At 37.9% G+C, this 21,011-nt stretch overlaps 1 protein-coding gene across 1 annotated transcript in view; it reads left to right on the forward strand.

Annotated features, from left to right (window-relative positions):
* The first annotated feature begins 286 nt into the window (after positions 1-286).
* The window catches only part of CFAP91 (cilia and flagella associated protein 91), a 45,950-nt gene continuing 25,225 nt past the window's right edge, over positions 287-21,011 (forward strand). Inside the window, exons 1-7 of the mRNA XM_016199902.2 lie at positions 287-476; positions 3,065-3,141; positions 3,660-3,817; positions 5,004-5,087; positions 6,207-6,263; positions 13,301-13,485; positions 19,948-20,125. Of these exons, the coding sequence (XP_016055388.2) occupies positions 353-476; positions 3,065-3,141; positions 3,660-3,817; positions 5,004-5,087; positions 6,207-6,263; positions 13,301-13,485; positions 19,948-20,125 (863 nt within the window). The 5' untranslated portion in view covers positions 287-352. The remainder of the gene's footprint in view (positions 477-3,064; positions 3,142-3,659; positions 3,818-5,003; positions 5,088-6,206; positions 6,264-13,300; positions 13,486-19,947; positions 20,126-21,011) is intronic.

Below are 21,011 nucleotides of genomic sequence, written 5' to 3' on the forward strand. Positions count from 1 at the left end.
GCGGCTAAAAACTAGAGACTCCGTCTCGGGAACGCTGTGGCAAGTGAGGTTGACTCCTCCCCATTCCTGCCATTTCTTCTTCTCTTCTTCCCCCGCCCTCTCAGCTGCAGGACCGAGGCGGATCCCCCGCCCGACTCTCTCACGCCAGCCCCACCTTTTCCTTTTGGGCCCCGCCCCTCCCCTCTAGGGCCCCGCCCCTCTAGAGCCCCGCCCCTTATTCTAGCCCCGCCCCTGCCGCTCCTCGCCACGCCCCTCATCCTCACGTTACGGCCAGGTTACCATAGCTACGGTGCACGCAGACGCCGCGTCTACCTGTTTGGTCCCCTGCTGGCGGGAGGAAGGAGGCGGCACCATGAGCCAAGTTATGACCGTCGCGAAGCCCCTGGCCAAGCCCCTGGTGTCTCAAGCCGGGTGCGAGGTGAAGTGGGGGGCCAGGGGCAAAGCCTCCTCCAGCCGGACGTATGACTTCCTGTACGGTGAGGCTGCCCCCACCTTCCCCCTGAGTTCTAGGTGGCCCAGGTAGACCGTGGGACCTGGCCGAGGGAGCGGCGACCGGAAGGCGAGCCTGAGGTCGAAACCCTTGCCCGCGGTTGTCCTCCGTTGGGTGGCGGCAGCTGCGAGCCCCGCAGGGGCGGCGGTCTCGGGCTCCTCGGCGGCCGCCGACGCGCTCAGCGCCCCCCAGCCCCGCGCCGGGCGCCTCACGCCGCGCCACCCTCTCCTCCGGATAATTTGCACGGCTTTAAGCGATCTTCCTGGGAGTTTCAGTGTCCAGAAAAGTCTGCAGTGATTTGCAGACTTGGAGAGTCACTCAACATTCCTCCGCTCAGTTGTATAAAATGCGCAACAAGAAGGACCTTCCCGCTCCCAGTCTCTGGACACCTCCACATTTGGCATTCTCAATAAAGTGCCAGTTTATCTCACCTTAGGTTTTAGTTTTGTCTTTTTCTTTAAACTTATTCTTATTCATTAAAGCACTGCTTATAAACTAGGTCCACTGAGTCCTTCTGGGCCAATAAAACCCCAGTTTACTGTAATGCCAGGATCGTTCATTTATGTTCTGTCTCATACTGGAAGTTCTTGTTCTGAACGTTTTCGAAGCCTTCTCACTACCTCTTTCAGTGCTGGTGCCTCATTAAATTATTGAATTTACTATTACAAAACTTACAATCGTTAAGCATGACTTTTTTCCAATTTTGCCTCAGTAGGCCCAGGCTCTTCACCTGAAACTTGCATTGCTTTTAGCCATGTCATGTATCCTCTGGGATTCTCAGGGTCTCCTTTGCATGGGAATCATATAGAGTACTCATTTGCTGGTATAGGGGCTGTGTATTCTGTCCAGTGGTTTTCTTTATTTGCTCTTGGTTTCATCTTATAAAATAAATCTAGTAAACTCCTCTAAACACACACCGTAATTGTTTCAAAGGTAATTTGGGACTAGGGATAGACACCTTCCTTCGTAAAGACAGGCAAATTATTAAGCTCCTTATTTCTTTTATTCTTAAAAGTAACTTTTTTTTTTTTTTTTTTGCAGAGCAGGTCAAATGAAAGTCTGGATTGTTCTAACAAAACAGGCAGTCCTACAGCTACTTTCTAGGTTTATCATGAGTTCTTTTCTCCTTTTATTTCTCCACAGAATCTGCAATTTGTTATACTTTCCCCTAAAAGTAGTTATTATGTCTTGTGGTTTGAAATACTTCCTCTCACCATTACTTGGTTGTGACAACTTCTTGGACTTGTTAGAACTGTTTCTACAATATGGGTAAATTGGCTGAGAGGCTCTCTCACAATATTCATGGGAAAATTTCCCTCATAGAATTCATGGGCTTTCGATAATATTCAGCCTGGGAGCCAGAAGGATTGGGTTTCAAATCCTAACTGCCAATTAGTAAGTTGCTAACTTCTGAAGCCCCAGTTTCCTCACTTATAAAATGGATGCCTAGCACCTACCTCATCGGATTTTGTGAAGATTAAGTAGAATTTTGTATATAAAACACTTAATACCTGTCTAGGAGGTAAGCAAGTGATACCTGGTAACTGCTATTACTTGGGCATCTCAGAGGCCTTTCTACTCCATTTTTTTGGAGACTATCTATGAATTTATTTGAGTCAAACTGACAGCATAAGCTTGGGGTCAAGATCTCAAATGCTCCCTCTACTATTTTTTGAGCACCGATTATGGTCACAGTTGTAGGATATATTGCCGAATGTGTAGTCACAAATCATACAGTATTGTGCCCTTATCTTTTACAGATGGCAAGAATGTTTCTATAGATATCATGTCTTCACACTCCTTGTGAGCATAAGAGGAGAACAGTTTATTATTTATTATTTAGACTCAGAGGCTATGCAGGCTAAACGTATTTCAGATGAACAACACAATTGCAACCGTAGACCTGGTGATACCTTTTAAATGACTTAAAGCCAAAATATGAATAGAAATTTCCCTTTACTCCATACTATTCTCAATATATCAATCTTTTGTTGAACTTGGGAGAAATAACTTAGTCCTATAATTAACATACCCGTAAACTTAAGGGGTGAATTCTGAAGATAGCTGATCTTATTTATCTCTTATTAGAGAATGACATTTTCTTACCATGTTGACCCATTCAGAGACAATATGCTGTGAAGAGTTTGTGTCTTCCCTGTGTACTGGAATGGGAGGTAGTGCCCGAACTTATTGTTTTTTTCACTTGCAGATGGGCATAGTGTGTGTATACATGTTCTTTCCTCTTGTACTATTTCCTGGGCTTCCCAGACCCAGAAACTGGTTTGTGCATAGACTAAAAGAAAGCATGTGTAAGTTTTGGTGCTTGAGAATATATTAGACCTTTTTTCCATTCCAATTCTATCAACTGACTTTGGAATGCACAGAAAAGAAGTGCATCTAACAGACTCTCAATAGTGGTAGAATAACAGGGCTATATGAGCTGTTGCAGAGTTAGGCAAGATCTAAAATTTCTAATTTGTTTTCCAGTTAAGAAATTACTGTGTTTTGCCATTGTTCTCAGCCTAGGAGTAGATACGTTCTGTTCCTTATACTACCCTATTGTGTATTTCGCAGATCCATTGTTTATTGTGTCAAGTGAGAAAGACCACACGCAGGCAAATGTCCAAGCATTCCTGAGTCGAAGCAGACTGGTAGGTCTAATTCACTCACTGAGGCAGCCTAATGAACCTGAGCCATCTAGTGTGGCTAACCACACTGACAACATTGACGTCTCAACTAATATCCATTGGTGTTTATATTCTACAGAAATTACTTTGCCGTAATTACTAGGGGACAAAGGCATCTTCATACTTGCAGCCCAATGTGAGGATTAATTAACTAGTAATGAATAAAGGACTCATTATAGCCTAATTTATTTCAGTGGGAAAAGTAGCATATGCCTGTATTAAAAGGATTCAAGAATTACAAAAGCGTATACAGTATGAAGTAAATTCTAACCCTCTGTCCCCTTCACATAATCATTCATTGTCATTAGTTTCTTGGGCATTCTTCCAGAGACAGTCTATGCATATGCCAATGACCCTTCTTTCTATGCCATATGTACTCTCCTGTACCTTTAAAAGAAGTTTACAATATAAGTAAAATGATTTAGAAAATTGAGTGGTATCATTTTGTCTTTTTTCTCCCTGCATCCCTGTGCTAACATTAGGGAAAGGTTCCCAGGTTTAGGACCATGTTCAGTGACCTGATCCATTACCCAAGATCTTCTCTATATTGGAGCAAGGCTGATCCCGTCCCACCATTCATCAGTCGGAAATGGAAGGGACACGAGGACACACACAGAGAAACCCTCCAGCACCTTGCTGTGTAAGTGTCCAGTAGCTTCAGCTGCTGCTCATGTTTTTAATGAATGTATTTTTCTTATTAAAAATATTTATTTTGTTTTATTTTAAAATGTACAATTGTGATGTTATACCTAGGCCAATTGACCCCAAATTCTCTCTCTTAACCCTTTTGACCAAACAACCCTGATTCAGAAACAATGGTTTTAGGTTTATTGGTTAGCAGCTGTTCTCAGAAGGTTGGAGTGAAAAGAAGAAAAAAAAAAAAAAAATATATATATATATATATATATATACACACACACACACACACACACACACATACAACTTGCCACCACAGGTGGAGGTGACTGAATTTGTGTTCCTTTGATCCATCTTAGAAATTGGAAGTGCACTCTTCTGGTAGTATCTAAATATATGTTTTGGAGACTTGTAGCCACCGAACCTTCAGAGACAAGTCTCTTGAATTCCTTATTCTTTTAATTATTTACTAGTTTATACCTAGTAAATTTTTTTGTTGCTGTTGCTACCTTTCAGCCTGGACATCAAAAGTTGTCTTTTAAAACTTTGTTACTCTCATGTTATTAATTAAAAGTAGGCATTTTAAAAAATGTGGGCTTTCGTAAATGGACTCTTGTTTTTCTTTTCATAAATCAAGTCATTTATTTTTTAAAAAACTTTAAATTTCATTTTTCAATTGCAGTTGACACTTGATATATTTTGTGTTGGTTTTAGGTGTACAGCATAGTGTTTAGACAATGATATACTTTACAAAGTGTTCCCCCTGATATTTCTAGTACCCACCTGGCACCACATATAGTTTTTACAATTGTATTGATTATATTCCCTGTGCTGCACTTCACATCTTCCTGACTATTCTGTAACTGCCAATTTGTACTTCTCAGTCCCTTCACCTTTTTTCACCCAGCCCCCCAACGCCACTCCCCTCTTTCAACCATCAGTCTGTTCTTTGTGTCTATGAGAATCAACTCTTAATTCTCATTGTCTCTCATTAGCTCCAGGTTTCCTGGCTCAGGGAAAGTAATTATATCTACTTTGAGATGTAGGTCAGTCAGTTGTGTGTTATAGAAGACTTTGCTCTCAGTCTGGAATACCCTTGTATCTCCTACTTTATAGATATAGAAATACTAAATGGAAATTATATTTGGAAATATGTTAAACTTGAATAATATTTTCCTGCTTCATTTCAGAATCGACACTTCTTTTCAGATTCCTGAAAAAGTTTATGAAGATCCTGATGTTACTGGAAAGAATCGCTATAAATATTTTGAAAGGTAAAAAGTAATTACTATTGAATATGAGCCCTGATATTGTGAGAGAACCTCTTTATGATAATTAGAGCTGCTGTTTTTTTTAAGTGCATGCAATGTGCCGGGCACCACTTTAAGTGCTTTACGTATATATTTTTACAACAGAAATATATGTGTAAAGCACTTAACAGAAATGTAAGATAGGATATATTATCCCCATTTACCAGTAAGGAAGCTGAAACCAAGAGAGGACAATAAATTGGTCAGGGTCACCTAACTTAGCAAGTGGCAGAGCTGGGATTCCAACTAAGTCTGCCTGACTTCAGAGGTACTTAATTGCAAATGAGAATATATTTGAGAACAAAATGAAGTCATCATGTGAAGTGAGATGTAGTAGGCACACCTTAACAGTGCAGGAAAAAGGAAGCAAATAGATGACATTTGCTCTCCTTGTGTGAGTGTTGCCAAAACTAACATGGTCAAAGATTCACTTTGTTTTATTTGTGATTAATACTCAAGAGATAATCATATACTCAGGTCAAATTAAAATAAGGTAAGGATTTCTCTGTAGGTCTTACCTGAGTTAGAAAAATAGTCTTGGTATATCTACATAAACTTCCTTGAGAAAATGAATTTGTAACCCACATTATTATTTATGAGCAAACTCCTTATGGAAATTTTATGATGCTGACTTTTTCAGAGAAATATTGAATTCTTAACATAGTATACAGAATTTCTAGACTTTTGGGGGGGAAGTTTTTAAAACTAAATCATTGGGAATTTCAGAATGTCTCAGGGAACTTGAGAAGTTTCTGGGAGCTAATGGCCAGCTGAAGCCCAACTATAAGGCACTGATTCTCAAAGTGTACCTTGTTTCCCACCTGCAGAGAAAACACTGGAATGACTGTGAAAAATGCAGATTCATTGGCTCTGCCATATATCTACTGAATCTCCTGGGCTAGGCTGGGGAATTTGCATTTTAAACAAGAATCTCCCCACTCCCTAGTGATTTTGTGAATGTCAAAAGTTTGAGGATTACTCGTATACGGGATATTCAAGCTCACTGATTTTAAAGTTGGAAGAAAGCTCAGAGTGCACACAACGCAAAAGTCCCACGTGTTTGTGTTTTCCTTCTTTCCCCAGGCCTTTCCTTCCATACACTGAACAGATGCCACGCAATGTTGTTTTGGCATCAACCAAGTAAGTAAACATTATTTTAAAACTTCTTTTTCTAGTTTATTTTATTTATTGTTTACTTCCATATTTGTTTCCAGAAGATAGTTTTCTAAATCAATATTTTTCAAACTGTGGATCACAAACCATTAGATGTCATGAAATCTGCTAGGGGATTATGAGCAGGATTTTAAAAAATGAAAAAGAAGAGAAAATAACCAAAAGCATCAGCCATATGGAGGATAAGTTGTTTTTTACTTTATAATTTTTGTTTTGGATATATGTATACATATATGTATATAATGGTTATGATGTAAATGTATTTTTTATTATGTGTTATGGTAAAAATAAAGTTGAAAAATGCTTTAAATGTTCTTTTTTTTGCTTTCCTGAAACACTTATTTGACAACAGTTCTTCATTTTATCAAGAAAGCTAATCTGTCATGAAATATTTTCTGAATACTAGAATTCTAGTCTACACAAAGCAATGTGTTATACAAAAAAGAAATAAAACATGGTTTCTGTCCCACAAGGGAGTGAACCAGGGTGAGAGGGAAGTAGCAGACAAGGGCTGAATCTGGGATTAATGTGCAGTCCCTCAGTTTTTTATTTTAAGGTGAAGCAGCAGGTTAGGTAAAATGTTCCATTATAAATCTAATTTTTGCTATGCTCTTTCCTATGTCAATATAATTTAATATTTCTACAAGAGAAAAAAATCCAAGGTATTCATGAGATGATCAGGAAAAGAAACCTTTTTTAAGGTCTCAAATTTCTGAATAGAAATTTAAATAGGGTTTGGCTTTCAAACAAGGATTTGGTTAGCCCTAGTGAGATAGCATCTTATGAATAAAATATATGTTATAAAATGTCTGTAGTCTGTAAGGTAAGTGTCAATTATGATCCCAGTTCTCCTCTGATTTTTTAAGACTGTGTATGGACATCTTAAGCTCTTACGTAGATGGAGAATAGATTCTCTGCTCTCCCCCTAGATAGAGCAACTTCGTGTGGTGTCAGTTTACCTAGGGACAGCTGCAGACTGGGCTTCCATGAAATGCTTTGTAAGAGCAAAGGGGGAGCTATGAGACAGGTGGATCCCAATACATACCTTTGGTAATTCTTTAAAAGCAGGCTCACTGGATCACCTGCTTTCGAGGCCATCATTACATCAGGTCTACAAGTTGTTCAGTTAATTGTGGGGAGTTCTGAGGTCTACAGTGATGAACTGTGGGTGTCTCACTCCTTTGTAAATAACTGTGACGTAAGGGATAAACATTCCCTTTGAGAGTTAAACCTGATGGTTGACACTCTAGGTGGTCTTTGTCTTTCTTACAAGTGTTTAAAGAATGAACGGGTATCCCTGAGTGAAGTGAACTCTGGGATTCTGGCTGGGGTGAGTTTCTGAGTTACGGAGATCTCCCGCCTTATGTTAGCAGGGATGCACTTGTCTGGGGACCAGCTGGTCTTCTCCAGCCACCCCTTTTCACTGCTACCTGTTGGGGTTGTGACTTTGGATTCTATGTAAGCATCTTGGCAAAAAGGATACAAAGCTAATATTTTAAACACTTTCAATGGTGGTTTCTAATTCCCCATGTCAGGAGCTTAGAAGTTGCCACTGTCCTAACAATAAGTAAAAGGCTGCAGATACTTGAAAATCAACAGTTTTCCTTGGATTTATTGAGCGGGGAGGACACAGGGCAAACTGCTGCCCCAGGATTAGAGAGACAGACAGATGAACACGGGAGTGATGTCTTCCCAGAAAAGAGATCAGTGAGTAGAAACTGCCCTGAGAAACAGTCCCAGGTAGGAAAACCTGAACTGTAGTTGACGAATTACTGGAGGCTCATTGTCAGAAACTCTGAGAATTAGAAACTTTCAGAGGACCCAGTCATGGGGAGCTTTCACAATTTTGTGAGATTTTCCCCAAGGAACTCAACAAGATTTTAATAATAAATATAGGAGAAAAATGCTCTCATGCTTCATGGCAGGGGGAGGGGAAATGAAATCATTTTGAAATATTCCAGAGCACCCTGTTCTTCTTAACAAGGTCAGCTTTCAGTAGAAAGTACTTAACCACAGCCTAACCTGCTGGGTTATTAGCAGAGCCTAACTGACCTGGGGGAAGGGAAATATCCAACTCCAGCTCCTTCTGGCCATCCTGCCCCACCTAAGGGGGAGGTGGGGGTGCTGAGAAACATGAAGTTCACAGTCCAGAGGCTCACTGAAAGACTGAGACCGAATCATAGGACAATAGAATGCATCCCCTCCCCTCACCTTACCACCATATTACTAAAGGTCTACTATTTACAGTAGTTCTTCTGTAAATAATACATCATGTCTGTCTGTCAAGTAATTAAAAGTCATACCAAAAGGCAAAAAACACAATTTGTAAAGAGCATAAGCATAAGAACCAAACATGGCAGGGATGTTGGAATTATAAGACAGTGATTTGCAACAACTACTCTTAGCATGCTAAGGGCTCTGATGGATAAACTAGGCAACATGCAAGATCAGATAGGCAGTGTAAACAGAGAGATGGAAATCTTAAGAAAGAAGTAAAACACAACAACAACACTGAAACAGAAGTGAAGAATACCTTTGAGGGGCTCAGTAGTCAACTGGACATGGCTGAGAAAAGAATCTCATAGAAACCTCTCAAACTGAAAGGCAAAGAGAACAAAGAGAACAAACTCAAAAAAGGAAACAGAATATCTAAGAACTGTGAACCAACTGCAAAGGTATAACATGTAATGGGAATATTGGGAGAAGAAAGAGAGAAAGGAACAGAAGAAATATTTGAAACAATAATGACTGAGAATTTCCCCAAATTAATATCAGACACCAAACTACAGAGTGAGGAAGCTCAGAGAATACCAAGCAGGAAAAACGCCAATGAATGCATGAACGAAGCTACACTCATGCACACATCTTCAAACTAAAAAAAAAAAAAATCAAAGATAGAGAAAAAAATCTGGCAGAAGCCAGAGGACAAAAATACCTCATCTATAGAGAAAGATAAGAATTACATCTGACTTGTCAGAAACCATGCAAGAAAAAAGAAGTGAAAATGTAAAATGCTGAGAAGAAAACCCATCAACCTAGAATTCTGCAAAATTATCCTTCAAAAGTGAAGGAGAAATAAAGACTCTCAGAGAAATAACAATTGAGAGAATTTGCAGCCATTAGACTTACCTTGCAAGAAGTGTTAAAGGAAGTTATTTAGAGTGAAGGAAAATAATATAGGTCAGAAACTTGGATCTACATAAAGAGAAAAAGAGTATCAAAGACAAGATGAAGGTAAATTAAACACTTTTATTTTTCTTAATTGATCTAACAGATGACAGATTGTCCAAAATAAAAATAACACCAGTATATTTGATTATGTGTGCTTATGTACAGGAAGTCCAAAAAAATGTATACACATAAAGGCAGTGTTTATTAAAATACATTTCATTTTCAAAATATTAGAATCTACAGCTATCAACTGTTTAAGTGTGTATACATTTTTGGAGGACATCATATATATATATCTTATGTCAGAGTGGATGAAAAAACAAGAACCAACTATATATCTTGTCAACATCAAACCCACTTTAAATATAAAGACACAAATAGGTTCAAAGTAAATGGATGGAGCCCTGGCCTGTGTGGCTCAGTTGGTTGGGCGTCATCCCATGCATCGGAAGGTTGCCAGTTTGATTCCTGGTCTGGGCACATGCCCGGCTTGCAAGCTCAAGCCCCAGTAGGGGCCATGCAGGAGGCAGCTGATTACTGTTTCCCTCTCACATCAATGTTTCTCTCTCTCTCTCCCCTTCTCCCTTCCTCTTTCTCTAAAAATCAATAAAAATATATATTTTTTAATAATTAAAAATGTAAATAGATGGAGAAAAAATATACAATGGTAACACCAATTAAAAGAAAGAGGCAGTAGCTATAATAATTTTCTTATAGAACAGACTTCAAAGCAAGAAAAATGATCAGGAATAAAGAGAAATAGATGAATCCACTATTGTAGTTGGAGACTTCAACATCTTTCTATCAGAAATGGATACGTCTAGCAGGCAGACAGTCAGTGAGGCCCTAGTTGAACTCAACAACACCATCAATCAACTGGATATAACTGATATTTATAAGTTACTTCATCCAAAAACAGCAGGATACACATTCTTATTAAGCTCACATGGAATATTCACCAATATAGGTCACATCCTGAGCCATAAAACACATTTTAACAAATGTAAAAGCATAAAAATCATACCATGACCACAATGGCATTAAACTAGAAATTAATAACAGAAAAATAACTGAAAGTCCCCAAATACATGGAGATTAAACAATACATTTTTAAATAACACATGGGCCAAAGAAGAAATCTCAAAAGAAATGAAAAAATATTTTGACCTAAATGAAAATGACAATACAACTTATCAAAATTTGTGGAATGCAGTGAAAGCAATGCTTAGAGGGAAATTTATAGCACTGAATGCATATATTAGAAAGAAGAAATATCTAAAATCAATCATCTAAGCTTCCACCTTGGGGAACTAGAGAAAGAAGAGCAAATTAAATGCAAAGGAAGCAGAAAAAAAGAAATAATAAGAATTAGAGTAAAAATTAATGGAATTGATCAGGGAAATCAATAGAGAAAATCAACAAAACCAAAAGCTGCTTCTTTGAAAAGATCACTCAAATTGATCAGTCTCTAGCCAGGCTAATTAAGGAGAAAAAAAAAGAGGCAAGCATTATCCTAATACCAAAAGAAGACAAAGACATTTTAAAAAAAGAAAACTACAGACTAATAGATCTCATAATCATAGACATTAATATCCTTAAGAAAATATCAGCAAATTGAATCCAACAAGGTATATAAAAAAGTTATACATCACACAACCCAGTAGTATTTATTATGGGTGTGCAAGGCTGGCTCGGCATTTATAAATCAATGTAATCTATCACATCAAAAGGCTAAAAAAGAAAAATTACTTGATCATATTAAGAGAGGCAAAAAAAATATTTGACAATATCCAATATTCATTCATGATAAAAAAAAACCACACAAACACACACCACACACACCCTCACTAACCCGGTAATAGAGGGGAACTTTCTCACCATGTATAAAAACCTACATCATACTTAATAGAAACTCGAAGCCTTCCCACTAAGATCAGGAATAAGGCAAGAATATCCCCTCTTACCACTCCTTTCAACATTGCACTGGAAGTCCTGGCTAATACAATGAGACAAGGAAAGGAAATAAAAGGTATACAGATCGGGAAGGAAGAAATAAAACTGTTGGCTAGCAGGTGAATGTTTGTCCATGTAGAAAATCAGAAGGAATTGACTAAAAAAAAAAAAAAACCCTCCTGGAACTAATAAGTGTTTATAGCAAGGTTGTAGGAAGCAGGGTTGATATAATAAAGTCAATTATTTTCCTATATATCAGCAGCAAATAAGTTGACATGTAAATTAAGAATAATACTATTTACATAAAACATTTTCAAAAGGCGTATCTAATAAAGGACTGTTATCCAAAATATGCAAAAAAAACACATCCCAAACCCTTCTTAAAACTCAACAATAAGAACACAACCAGATTTTTAAAAGCACCAAAAACCTTAACAGATCAAAGAAGATTAACAGATGGCAAATAAGCATCTGAAAAGATGCTCTACATCATACATCATTAGGGAAATGCAAATTTAAACAATGAGATACCACTACACTCCCATTAGAATGGACAAAATCTAGAACACTGGCTACACCAAATGTGGAGCAACAGGAACTCTCATTCATTGCTGGTGGGAGTACAAAATGCTACAGTCACTTCAGAGACAGTTTGCCAGTTTCTTACAAAAGTAAACATACTTTTACCGTACAATCCAGCAATTGTGCTCCTAGGTATTTACCCAAAGGAGTTGAAAACTTGTGTCCACAAAAAAACCTGCATCGAGATGTTTACAGAAGTTTTATTCATAATTGCCAAAACTTGGAAGCAACCAAGATGTTCTTCAGCAGGTGAATGGATAAATTGAAGTACATCTAGACAATGGAATATTATTCAGCGCTAAAAAGAAATGAGCTGTCAAGCCATGAAAAGACATGGAGGAAATTTAAATATTACTAAGAGAAAGAGAACAATCTGAAAAGGCTATATACTGTATGATTTCAGCTATATGACATTATGGAAAAGGCAAAACTATGGAGATTAATAAAAACAATTTGGTTGCCAGGGGCTGGGGAGGAATTAATAGGAGGAACACAGAAAATGTTTAGGGTAGGGGAAATACTTTGTATGATACTATAATGGTGGACACATGTTATTATACATGCATGCGTATATATGTAAGAATTTGTCCAAACCCACAGAATATACAACACCAAGAGTGAACCCTAATGGAAACTATGGCCTTTGGGTGATTATGATGTGTCAGTATAGGTTCATCACTTGTAACAAATGTACCTCTTTGGCGAGTGATGTTGATAATGGGGGAGACTATAGTTTCTGGCTTTTAAGATGATATATTTATTTATGCTTTCCATTAGAACTTTATTAGTCTCATTTTTAAATTAAATACTTAAAATTATCTGGAATAAATTTTTGTGCAAGGGATGAGGGGTTTTTTTCTCTTTTTTTTCTGCTCCTGTATTTGTATTTCTGAAGGGAAACAGCTAAAATTGGGTGTAACTGAAAGCAGAGAAGAAGGAAACCAGGGAAGTAGCAATTCTGAGTAGGTTCAGAAGTAATTGTATAACATCCTACAATCTACCTTTTATAGCTCGGTATATGACAGCCCTGCCCAAGGATAACACAGATAAATAGGCACTCTTGTAAGTAGATCTGGGGTTTTCTACCCCTTCAGTTTCTTGGCAGAAGTGAGAAAAACAAGGCAATTCTCTCAAGATTATGGGCATAATCCTGGTTAAACTGGATTTGTAACTTTGGGCCTGTCAGTGTTAAAGGGGGAAAGGACTTAGTGAAGCTCAAGGATTTATTTCTACTTGATTATATAATATTCTAAGTGATTGTATCAGGTTTTAATTTTTTAAATAATTTTTCTTTTTAGGTTAGAGCCATATACCTTTCCTCCTCCTGCTTTGACTAGGCCTTCACCCATCCCTTCAAAGTATACTGTGGGCACTCAGACCGATTATCGTGATTCTGAAGTTCAAACAGATCCGTATTCTCCAGAATATGTAGTATGCCAGGAATCAGTCCCTGAGCTCTTGACCCTGGCTACATTGACTTGGGGTGAGTTGGTAATTCTCTTGCATATTTGAAGGTGACAGTCCTGATAACAGGCCGGCTATTGAGTTCCTGGAAATTAAGAGCATGTAGAGGCAACTATGGTTTAAAGTATCTTGCTCAGTAGAGCTACTTCATAGACTCATACTTTTTCTAATACTTTAAAAAAAATTTAATGCTCATCCCAAGATATGTTTTTATTGATTTTTAGAGAGAGAGGAGGAGGAGAGAGAGAAACATCAATGTGAGAGAGAAACATCTATGGTTTGCCTCCTGTACGCTTCGCCTTGACTGGGAATCGAACCTGCAACCTTTTGGTGTACAGATGGCACTCAAGCCAACTGAGCCACTTGGCCAGGGCCTTTTTCTGATACTTTTGTTCAAAGAGAGCTACACCCTTTTCATTGTGAGGAGGCTTATTGTACTTGAAGCTGAGATGATATTTCAGCTTTACTTTTTCCCCCAATCAATACTTTTTATTTTTTTTAATTAAATTTATTGGGGTAACATTGGTTAATAACATTATATAATTTTCAGGTGCACGAGATTATAATTCGACATCTGTATCTAATTACGGAAGTCTGGTTTCCTTCTGTTACCCTTTATTTGACCCCCTTTTCCACTTTGCCCTCCCTTCACCCCCTTTCTCCTCTGTTACCCACTATCTATGAATTTGTTTTGTTAGTTTGTTACTTTTTGTTTTATATTCCACATATGAAAAGGGAATCTTTGTACACTGGTGATGGGAATATAAGTTAGTGCAGACACTATGGAAAACAGTATGGAAGTTTCTAAAAAAATTAACAATGGAAATACCATGTGATCCAGCAATTCCTCTTCTGGGTTTTACCTGAAAAATATGAAAACTCTTATTTGTAAAGATATATGTATCCCTGTGTTTATTGCAACATTATTTATAATAGCCAAGACATGAAAACAACCTAAGCATCCATTGATGGATGTTTATTGGATAAAGAAGATGCAGTATGTGTGTGTATATATATATGTGTGTGTGTGTGTGTGTATATATATACACACACACACACACAGTGGAATATTACTCAGCCATAAAAGATGAAATAGTGCTACTTGTGACAACATAGATGGTTCTTGAGAGTATTATGCTAAGTGAAGTAAGTGAGTTGGTTTAATGTTGTGGTTGCTTTGCTGAGTACTCACCTCCCTCCTCTCACTGTTTCCCCTGGTGAATCAACTCCTTTTCATTGAGCAATCCATACTCCTCCTTTACACATAAACCATTTTTGAATGTATAATACTGAATGCATATCTCAACATATTATATATAATATCATCTTACTTTTTTGAAATATCCTGGAATTTATCAAAGCTCTTTTACATGCCTTGTTGGATGATTTTGATGATTCCTTTTGATATTATCTCTGAAATGCTGATACCTTCAGGCTCAGAAATTAACTTTTAGAATGTAATAAAATCTTGCCTAAGCCTATATTATGTGAAACTACAAAAATTAATAAGAGAAGGAATCTTTAGAAATTGTTATACATTAGCTTATCACACCCACTTGATTGTAGCTAGGAAACTGAGAACCAGAGAGTCTGTCTCTTCCAAGGTCATGGAGATAGCTGGTACACTGTAATGAGTTTTATTAAAATGAGATTACTTTTGTTTCCCCATTGCCATGGATCGTTGTGATCAAGTCCACATCACAGGCATTGAAGATGTTTACATCTGAACTGCAGTTTTGATTCTTGTTTCCTGCCTCACTTCACGAATCCAGGCTAAGCATTCTTGACACCCATGCTTTGAAGTAGGGGCTCTACTTTCAGGCCTGAATGACAGGTGAAAGATATGCTGAAACCTTTCCTTTCTGCACTGAACACATTAAAAATATATTGTAAAAATTAATAAACACATAGCCAATTTAAAAACAAGAAAGAAAATTTCTATTATCTAGAAGCGGAGACGTCTTCCTAAAGCAATAGCTGGGAACCTCTGGTGATGAGCAGAGAGTCATATCTGAGTTACCTGCCTGAACAGAAGAAGCAGAAACTCTTCTCCTGCCCACAGGTGGGACTGAAGTCCAGTGCTTGTCTATCTAAGAAAAGGAATGTGGAAATACTTGGCCGTAGCATTGCAAGGAAATAATAATGGTTCTGGGCTCCTTTGACCCAGAGATTCCTCACTCCGCATTTATAGTCATTTGATTTATGAGAAGGATGCCACTGTAATTCAGTGGGGAACAGGAGATCTTTTCAAATAAATGGTGATGAAACAATTAGATATCCATGTGCAAAAAAATGAACTTTGATTCTGATTCCTACTTCAACGCAGTCTCAGTAAAAAAAAAACCCAACAGGTGTGTGTGTGTGTAAATTGGCAACCTGATTCTAAAATTAATATAGAATTGTGAAAGGGTGGGAAAAAACCAAGGCGCCCAGCTGGCATGGCTCAGTGACTGAGTGTCGACCCATGGACCTGGAAGTCATGGTTCGATTCCCGGTCAGAGCACGTTCCCACATTGCGGGCTCAATCCCTAGCAGGGGGCGTGCAGGAGGCAGCCGATCAAAGATTCTCTCATGGATGGTTCTATTTCTCTCTCCCTCTCCCTTCCTCTCTCTGCAATCAATAAAGGCATATTTTAAAAAAAAATAGCCAAGGCAAATGTGAAGAAATAGATCAAATGTACGTTACCAGATATAAAGACTTACTATAAAGCTGCAGTAACTAAATACTGTGGTATATTCTCAAAGATAGACAAATATATCACTGCTATAGAATGGAGTCTAGAAATTAACTCACAGATAAATAGCATCTGACTTAAGACAAAGATCACACTGTAGTGCAGCTGGGGAAAACGTATCTTTTCAATTAGATAGTCATCTTGAAAAAAGTGAGTCTTGATTCCTACTTCACACCACAAAACAAGATTGATCCAAGATGTTAAGTATGAAAGGTGAAACAATAATACTTTTAGAAGGAAACATAAGAGAATATTTTCATGACCTTGGGCAGGCAAAGATTTTATTAAATAAGACAAAAAATGCTAACAATAAAGGGGAAAATGAGACATTAGATCACATTAAAATTAAGAACTTCTATTCACTAACTCCCCCCCCAACCCCCCCCCCCCCCATTTAAGATAGTGAAAAGGCAAGCCACAGATTGGGAGAAGATATTTGCAATATAGCTATATAATGACAGAAAACTCATAACTAGAACACATAAAGAAATCTTAAAGTCAATAAGAAAAAGACAACCCAACAGAAAAATGAGCCAATGATGTGAGCAGGCACTTAATAAAATGGATTTTCAAATGGCTAATTACCATATGAAGCATGTTCAACTTAACTAGTCATCAGGGAAATGCAAATTAAAACCTCAGTGTGATACTACTACACACATACCAGGTAAGCTAATATCAAAAAGACTGGTTAGCTAAAGAACATATATGCATAGTCCATGGACACAGACAATAGTGTGGTGAGGGCCAAGGGATGGGGTGATGGGGGCTGGGCGGAGGTGGGCAAAGAAAGGGAAAATGGGGACATCTGCGATAGTGTCAACAATAAAAAATTTAAATTAAAAAAAAAGATTGACATTACCAAGTGGTGATAAGGATTTGAAACAGAGAATTTCATATGCAGCATGTATATATTACCACCATTTTTTGAAAACAGTTTGGTAGCATCTTCTAAAACTTAACATACTCATGCTTGTGACCCAGGATATTCATTCCTAGCCATATACTAAAGAGAAGGGAGTACTTAGTTCTAACAGAGACGCGTATGTATATTCACCAAAAGACAAGTGCGGGAATGTTGATAGCAGCACTGTTCATAATAACTCCAAACTAAAAACAACCCAAATGTCCATCAGCCATAGAATGGATGAATGAAATGTAGTGTGTGTGTGTGTGTGTGTGTATATATATATATATATATATTCACAAAGTGGAATACTGCACAGCAATGATAATGAAAGCACAACTCCAAGTAACCACACAGGTGAATCTCACAGATACAATGCTGAGCAAAAGAAGTAAGACACAAAAAAGTACCTATACTTTCATTTCATTTATATAAAGCTCAAACCCTATTGAAACTAAGCTGGGAATTACGATGGTGGTTATCCTTGAGGAAGGAAGAGAGCAGGAAGGAGCGTGATGGACAATTTGGGGTTCTAGTAATATTCTATTCCTGGATCTGAGTGCTGGCTATGTGGGATGTTCATTTGTGTGCCTTTATGCATGTGTGTCATACATTCATTAAAAGTGTACATAAAAATAAGTGAAAAATAATGACACACTGAGAAAGGTTGGCACTGTGGGCACAAAGAAAAAATATTAAGTGCTTACTGTGTGCCTAGAACTGTGCTAAATGTTTTACATTTTTAATTTATTTTATCTTCACAAGTTAAGTGAATAATACAATTAAATCAGAAATTAATACTATAGATCTTTAAAAAGGCCAAAAAAAAGAGGTCATTGGGACCATAAAGTAATTTTTTTGGATAAAGATTAATAATATAGCCAAACCTCTTATAGGAAATATCAAGATAAAAGAGATACAAATAAAGTATATTAGGACCTGAAGAGGGACATAAATACAGAGTAAATGATTTAAGAACTGTAAGAAAATACTATACATATCTTTTGCCCTATATTTTAAAAATAGATAAATTATATAATTTTTAAAGAAAATATGAATTACCAAGTTGGGTTGAAGAAGAAATAGCAAACCTGAATGGAATAACTATAGAAATTGGCTTGGTAAAAAAATTCCTTTAAGGGCACCAGGCCTATTTACAGATAAGTTTACCACTCCTTTAAAAAACAAGTAAGTTCTGATTTATGCAAATTTTTCTAGCAAAGAGAAAGAGAGAATGAAATTTAATTTATTCATTTGAATGGAGCTAGTATAGCCTTGATTTGAAAACTGAAAAAGGATAATACTAGAATGGAAAATTACAGGGCTATCTCATATATGAAGAAAATGCAAAAATTCTAAATAAAATACCAGCAACCAAATCTTGCAGTATTTAAAAAGATGACTTATCATAAGCAAGTGGGTTAATCACATAAATTCAAGTTTAGTTACAGCATCAGAAAACTGAAGTAATTTACCATTTTAAAAGAAAATGTAGGAAAAAATACTTCAATAGATGTTTGATAAGATTCAACACTCATCTATGATATAAACTCTAAATAAACTGGGACCAGAAGGAAATTTTTTTAAAATATGTCTTTATTGATTTCAGAGAGAGGAAAGGAGAGGGAGAGAGAGAGAGAAACATCAATGATGAGAGAGTCATTGATCAGCTGCCTCCTGCACGCCCCCTACTGGGCATTGAGCCTGCAGCCTGGGCATGCGCCCTGATCGGGAATCCAACCATGACCTCCTGGTTCATGGTCGACAACTCAACCACTGAGCGATGCTGGCCGGGCCAGAAGGAAATTTTAGTAATTTAATAAAAGGTGTCTACCATAGCCTTCAATAATAAATATAATACTAAAGGTGAAACTTTAGAAGCTCTACCTTAATGTGAAGAAAAAGACAACGATCCATCCCCTCGTCACCACTGTTACTTAGCAATGCAGAGAACATCCCAGACCAGAGCTCATAGAGCCAGGTTATAACCCCTTGCCCACAGGGACATGTGGAAATATGGGTGGCATTTCTGTGTCTGATGATGCCCAGGAAGTGCTCCTGCATTTAGCACATGGGATGTGGTTTGGGGGATAGGCTGGCGTGGTTACTAAACATCCTGTACTGCATGGGGCAGTCCCATACAACAAACGATTGTCCAATAAGGCAGTAATGGTGCCCTGGTTGAAAAGTGCTGGGTCAGTGCAGTAAGATAAGAGAAAATAAATGAGGTATGAGGATTAGAAAGAAGCAAAACTAGCTTTATCTGCAGACAATGCGCTCATGTAAAATATCAAATGAAATAAGAAATTATTAGAACTAAGAACTTGAGTTCAGCAAGGTAGTCAATTATAAAATCGGCCTACAAAGCTCAGTAGCTTTCCTATATATGAACAATACCTAATTAAGAATGTTACTTAACAAATTGCATTTTTCATAGCAACAAACAGCAAAGTACCTAGGAAATCTCTTAATAAAAACACGTGCAAGGCATTTATGGAGGAAAATTAAATTGTGACTTTCTGCAAATTGCTTTGATACTTCTTTGTATTTCAAAAAATTGACTTGTCTAATACAGGGCATATCAAGGTGTGATCATTCAGTAACCACATAATATTTTTGAAATACTTTCCAGCATCTTATATGCAGCTAAAATGCATTCTGGCTGAATTACTAACAAGAAGCAGTGCAGGGCACAGCTTGTAAGGCACCTCTAGAAGGTGTTTCCTAATATTTTATCCTGGCATAACCTTAAATTTAAAGAATACAGGAGCTGAAAAGGAGCATATTAAATACCGGTATTGTCTGTGTGTCTCTAAAGTGTTTTTGCTTCGTCCTTCAGGCCGAGGTCTCCCAGCAGGACAAGCTGAAGTGGAAATGATAGAACGAGCCCGGGAGAAGCGTGCCTGGGAAGCCAGCCTCCCCTCTCTGGGTGACACCTCCCAGCTTGAGAAGAGGAGGAAGATGCTGAATGAGATGGAGAGGAAGGAGTGGGCCTTCCGAGAGCAGGAGATTCAGAAGTAGGTTCTCCATCACCCAGACAACAGTGCCTGTGCTCACGGAAGTAATGCTAATACTTTTCATCTGTAAAGCATTCTCCCCAAATGCATTAGGTTTAAAAATCATCCTCAACCTGTAGAGACAGGAAATTGGGTTTCTGGTTCTTTCAGGAACAATAACTCTACGGTTTTCTCTCCATTGATATAAAAATGTATAGTGCCCTCTGTGTGTGTGCAGTGCAACATGGAGCCAGATCTGAGCAATTCCTCAAGCCACCTCTGGTTCTTCTCTTCCCTTTTCTCTTTAGTCTCTAATCTAGGCTGTCGTAGAATCCCACTGATTTCTGCATAATGTCTTTCAAACTGTCCCGTTCAGTTCAGTCCCGGTGCCACTGCCCCTAGGTCTCAAGTGCACTGCCCCTAGGTCTCGGCCCTCGTCATCTCCATCAAACAGCCTCCTAGCCGATCCTGCCTCTCATTCCCCTGGGACTGGATTCACAGCCAGAACACCGTGGGTTCTAACGAGAGCTAATGGGGCATTTTCTCTTTAAAAGTCAAATTGTGAAATTCTTCAATTAAGAGATGAGCTCAGAGCACATAAATAACAATATGCTGAGGTATTTCTGGTTGAGCTTTCAATCTTTTTAACTGATGTATTTTTAGTAATGAGGTTGTCTCTGGAATATGTAGAAATGACACTCCTGAACAAGAGAGAAAGGAAGGGAACTTACCAAGGTCGTCCTTTTTCCAGGCTGTGATGAGGTACTTCATTGCTCGTAACAATGCTGCTGAAGCCCCTGACAGCATGCTCACATACAAGAGAGTTAGGGACCAAGAGACTCTGGGACTCAGAGTGGTTCTGAATTCAAAATATGTTTATCTTTTTGCAACACCCTCTGATTAACCC

This window comes from Miniopterus natalensis, chromosome 6 (assembly GCF_054644295.1).
Source record: "Miniopterus natalensis isolate mMinNat1 chromosome 6, mMinNat1.hap1, whole genome shotgun sequence".
NCBI lineage: Eukaryota > Metazoa > Chordata > Mammalia > Chiroptera > Miniopteridae > Miniopterus > Miniopterus natalensis.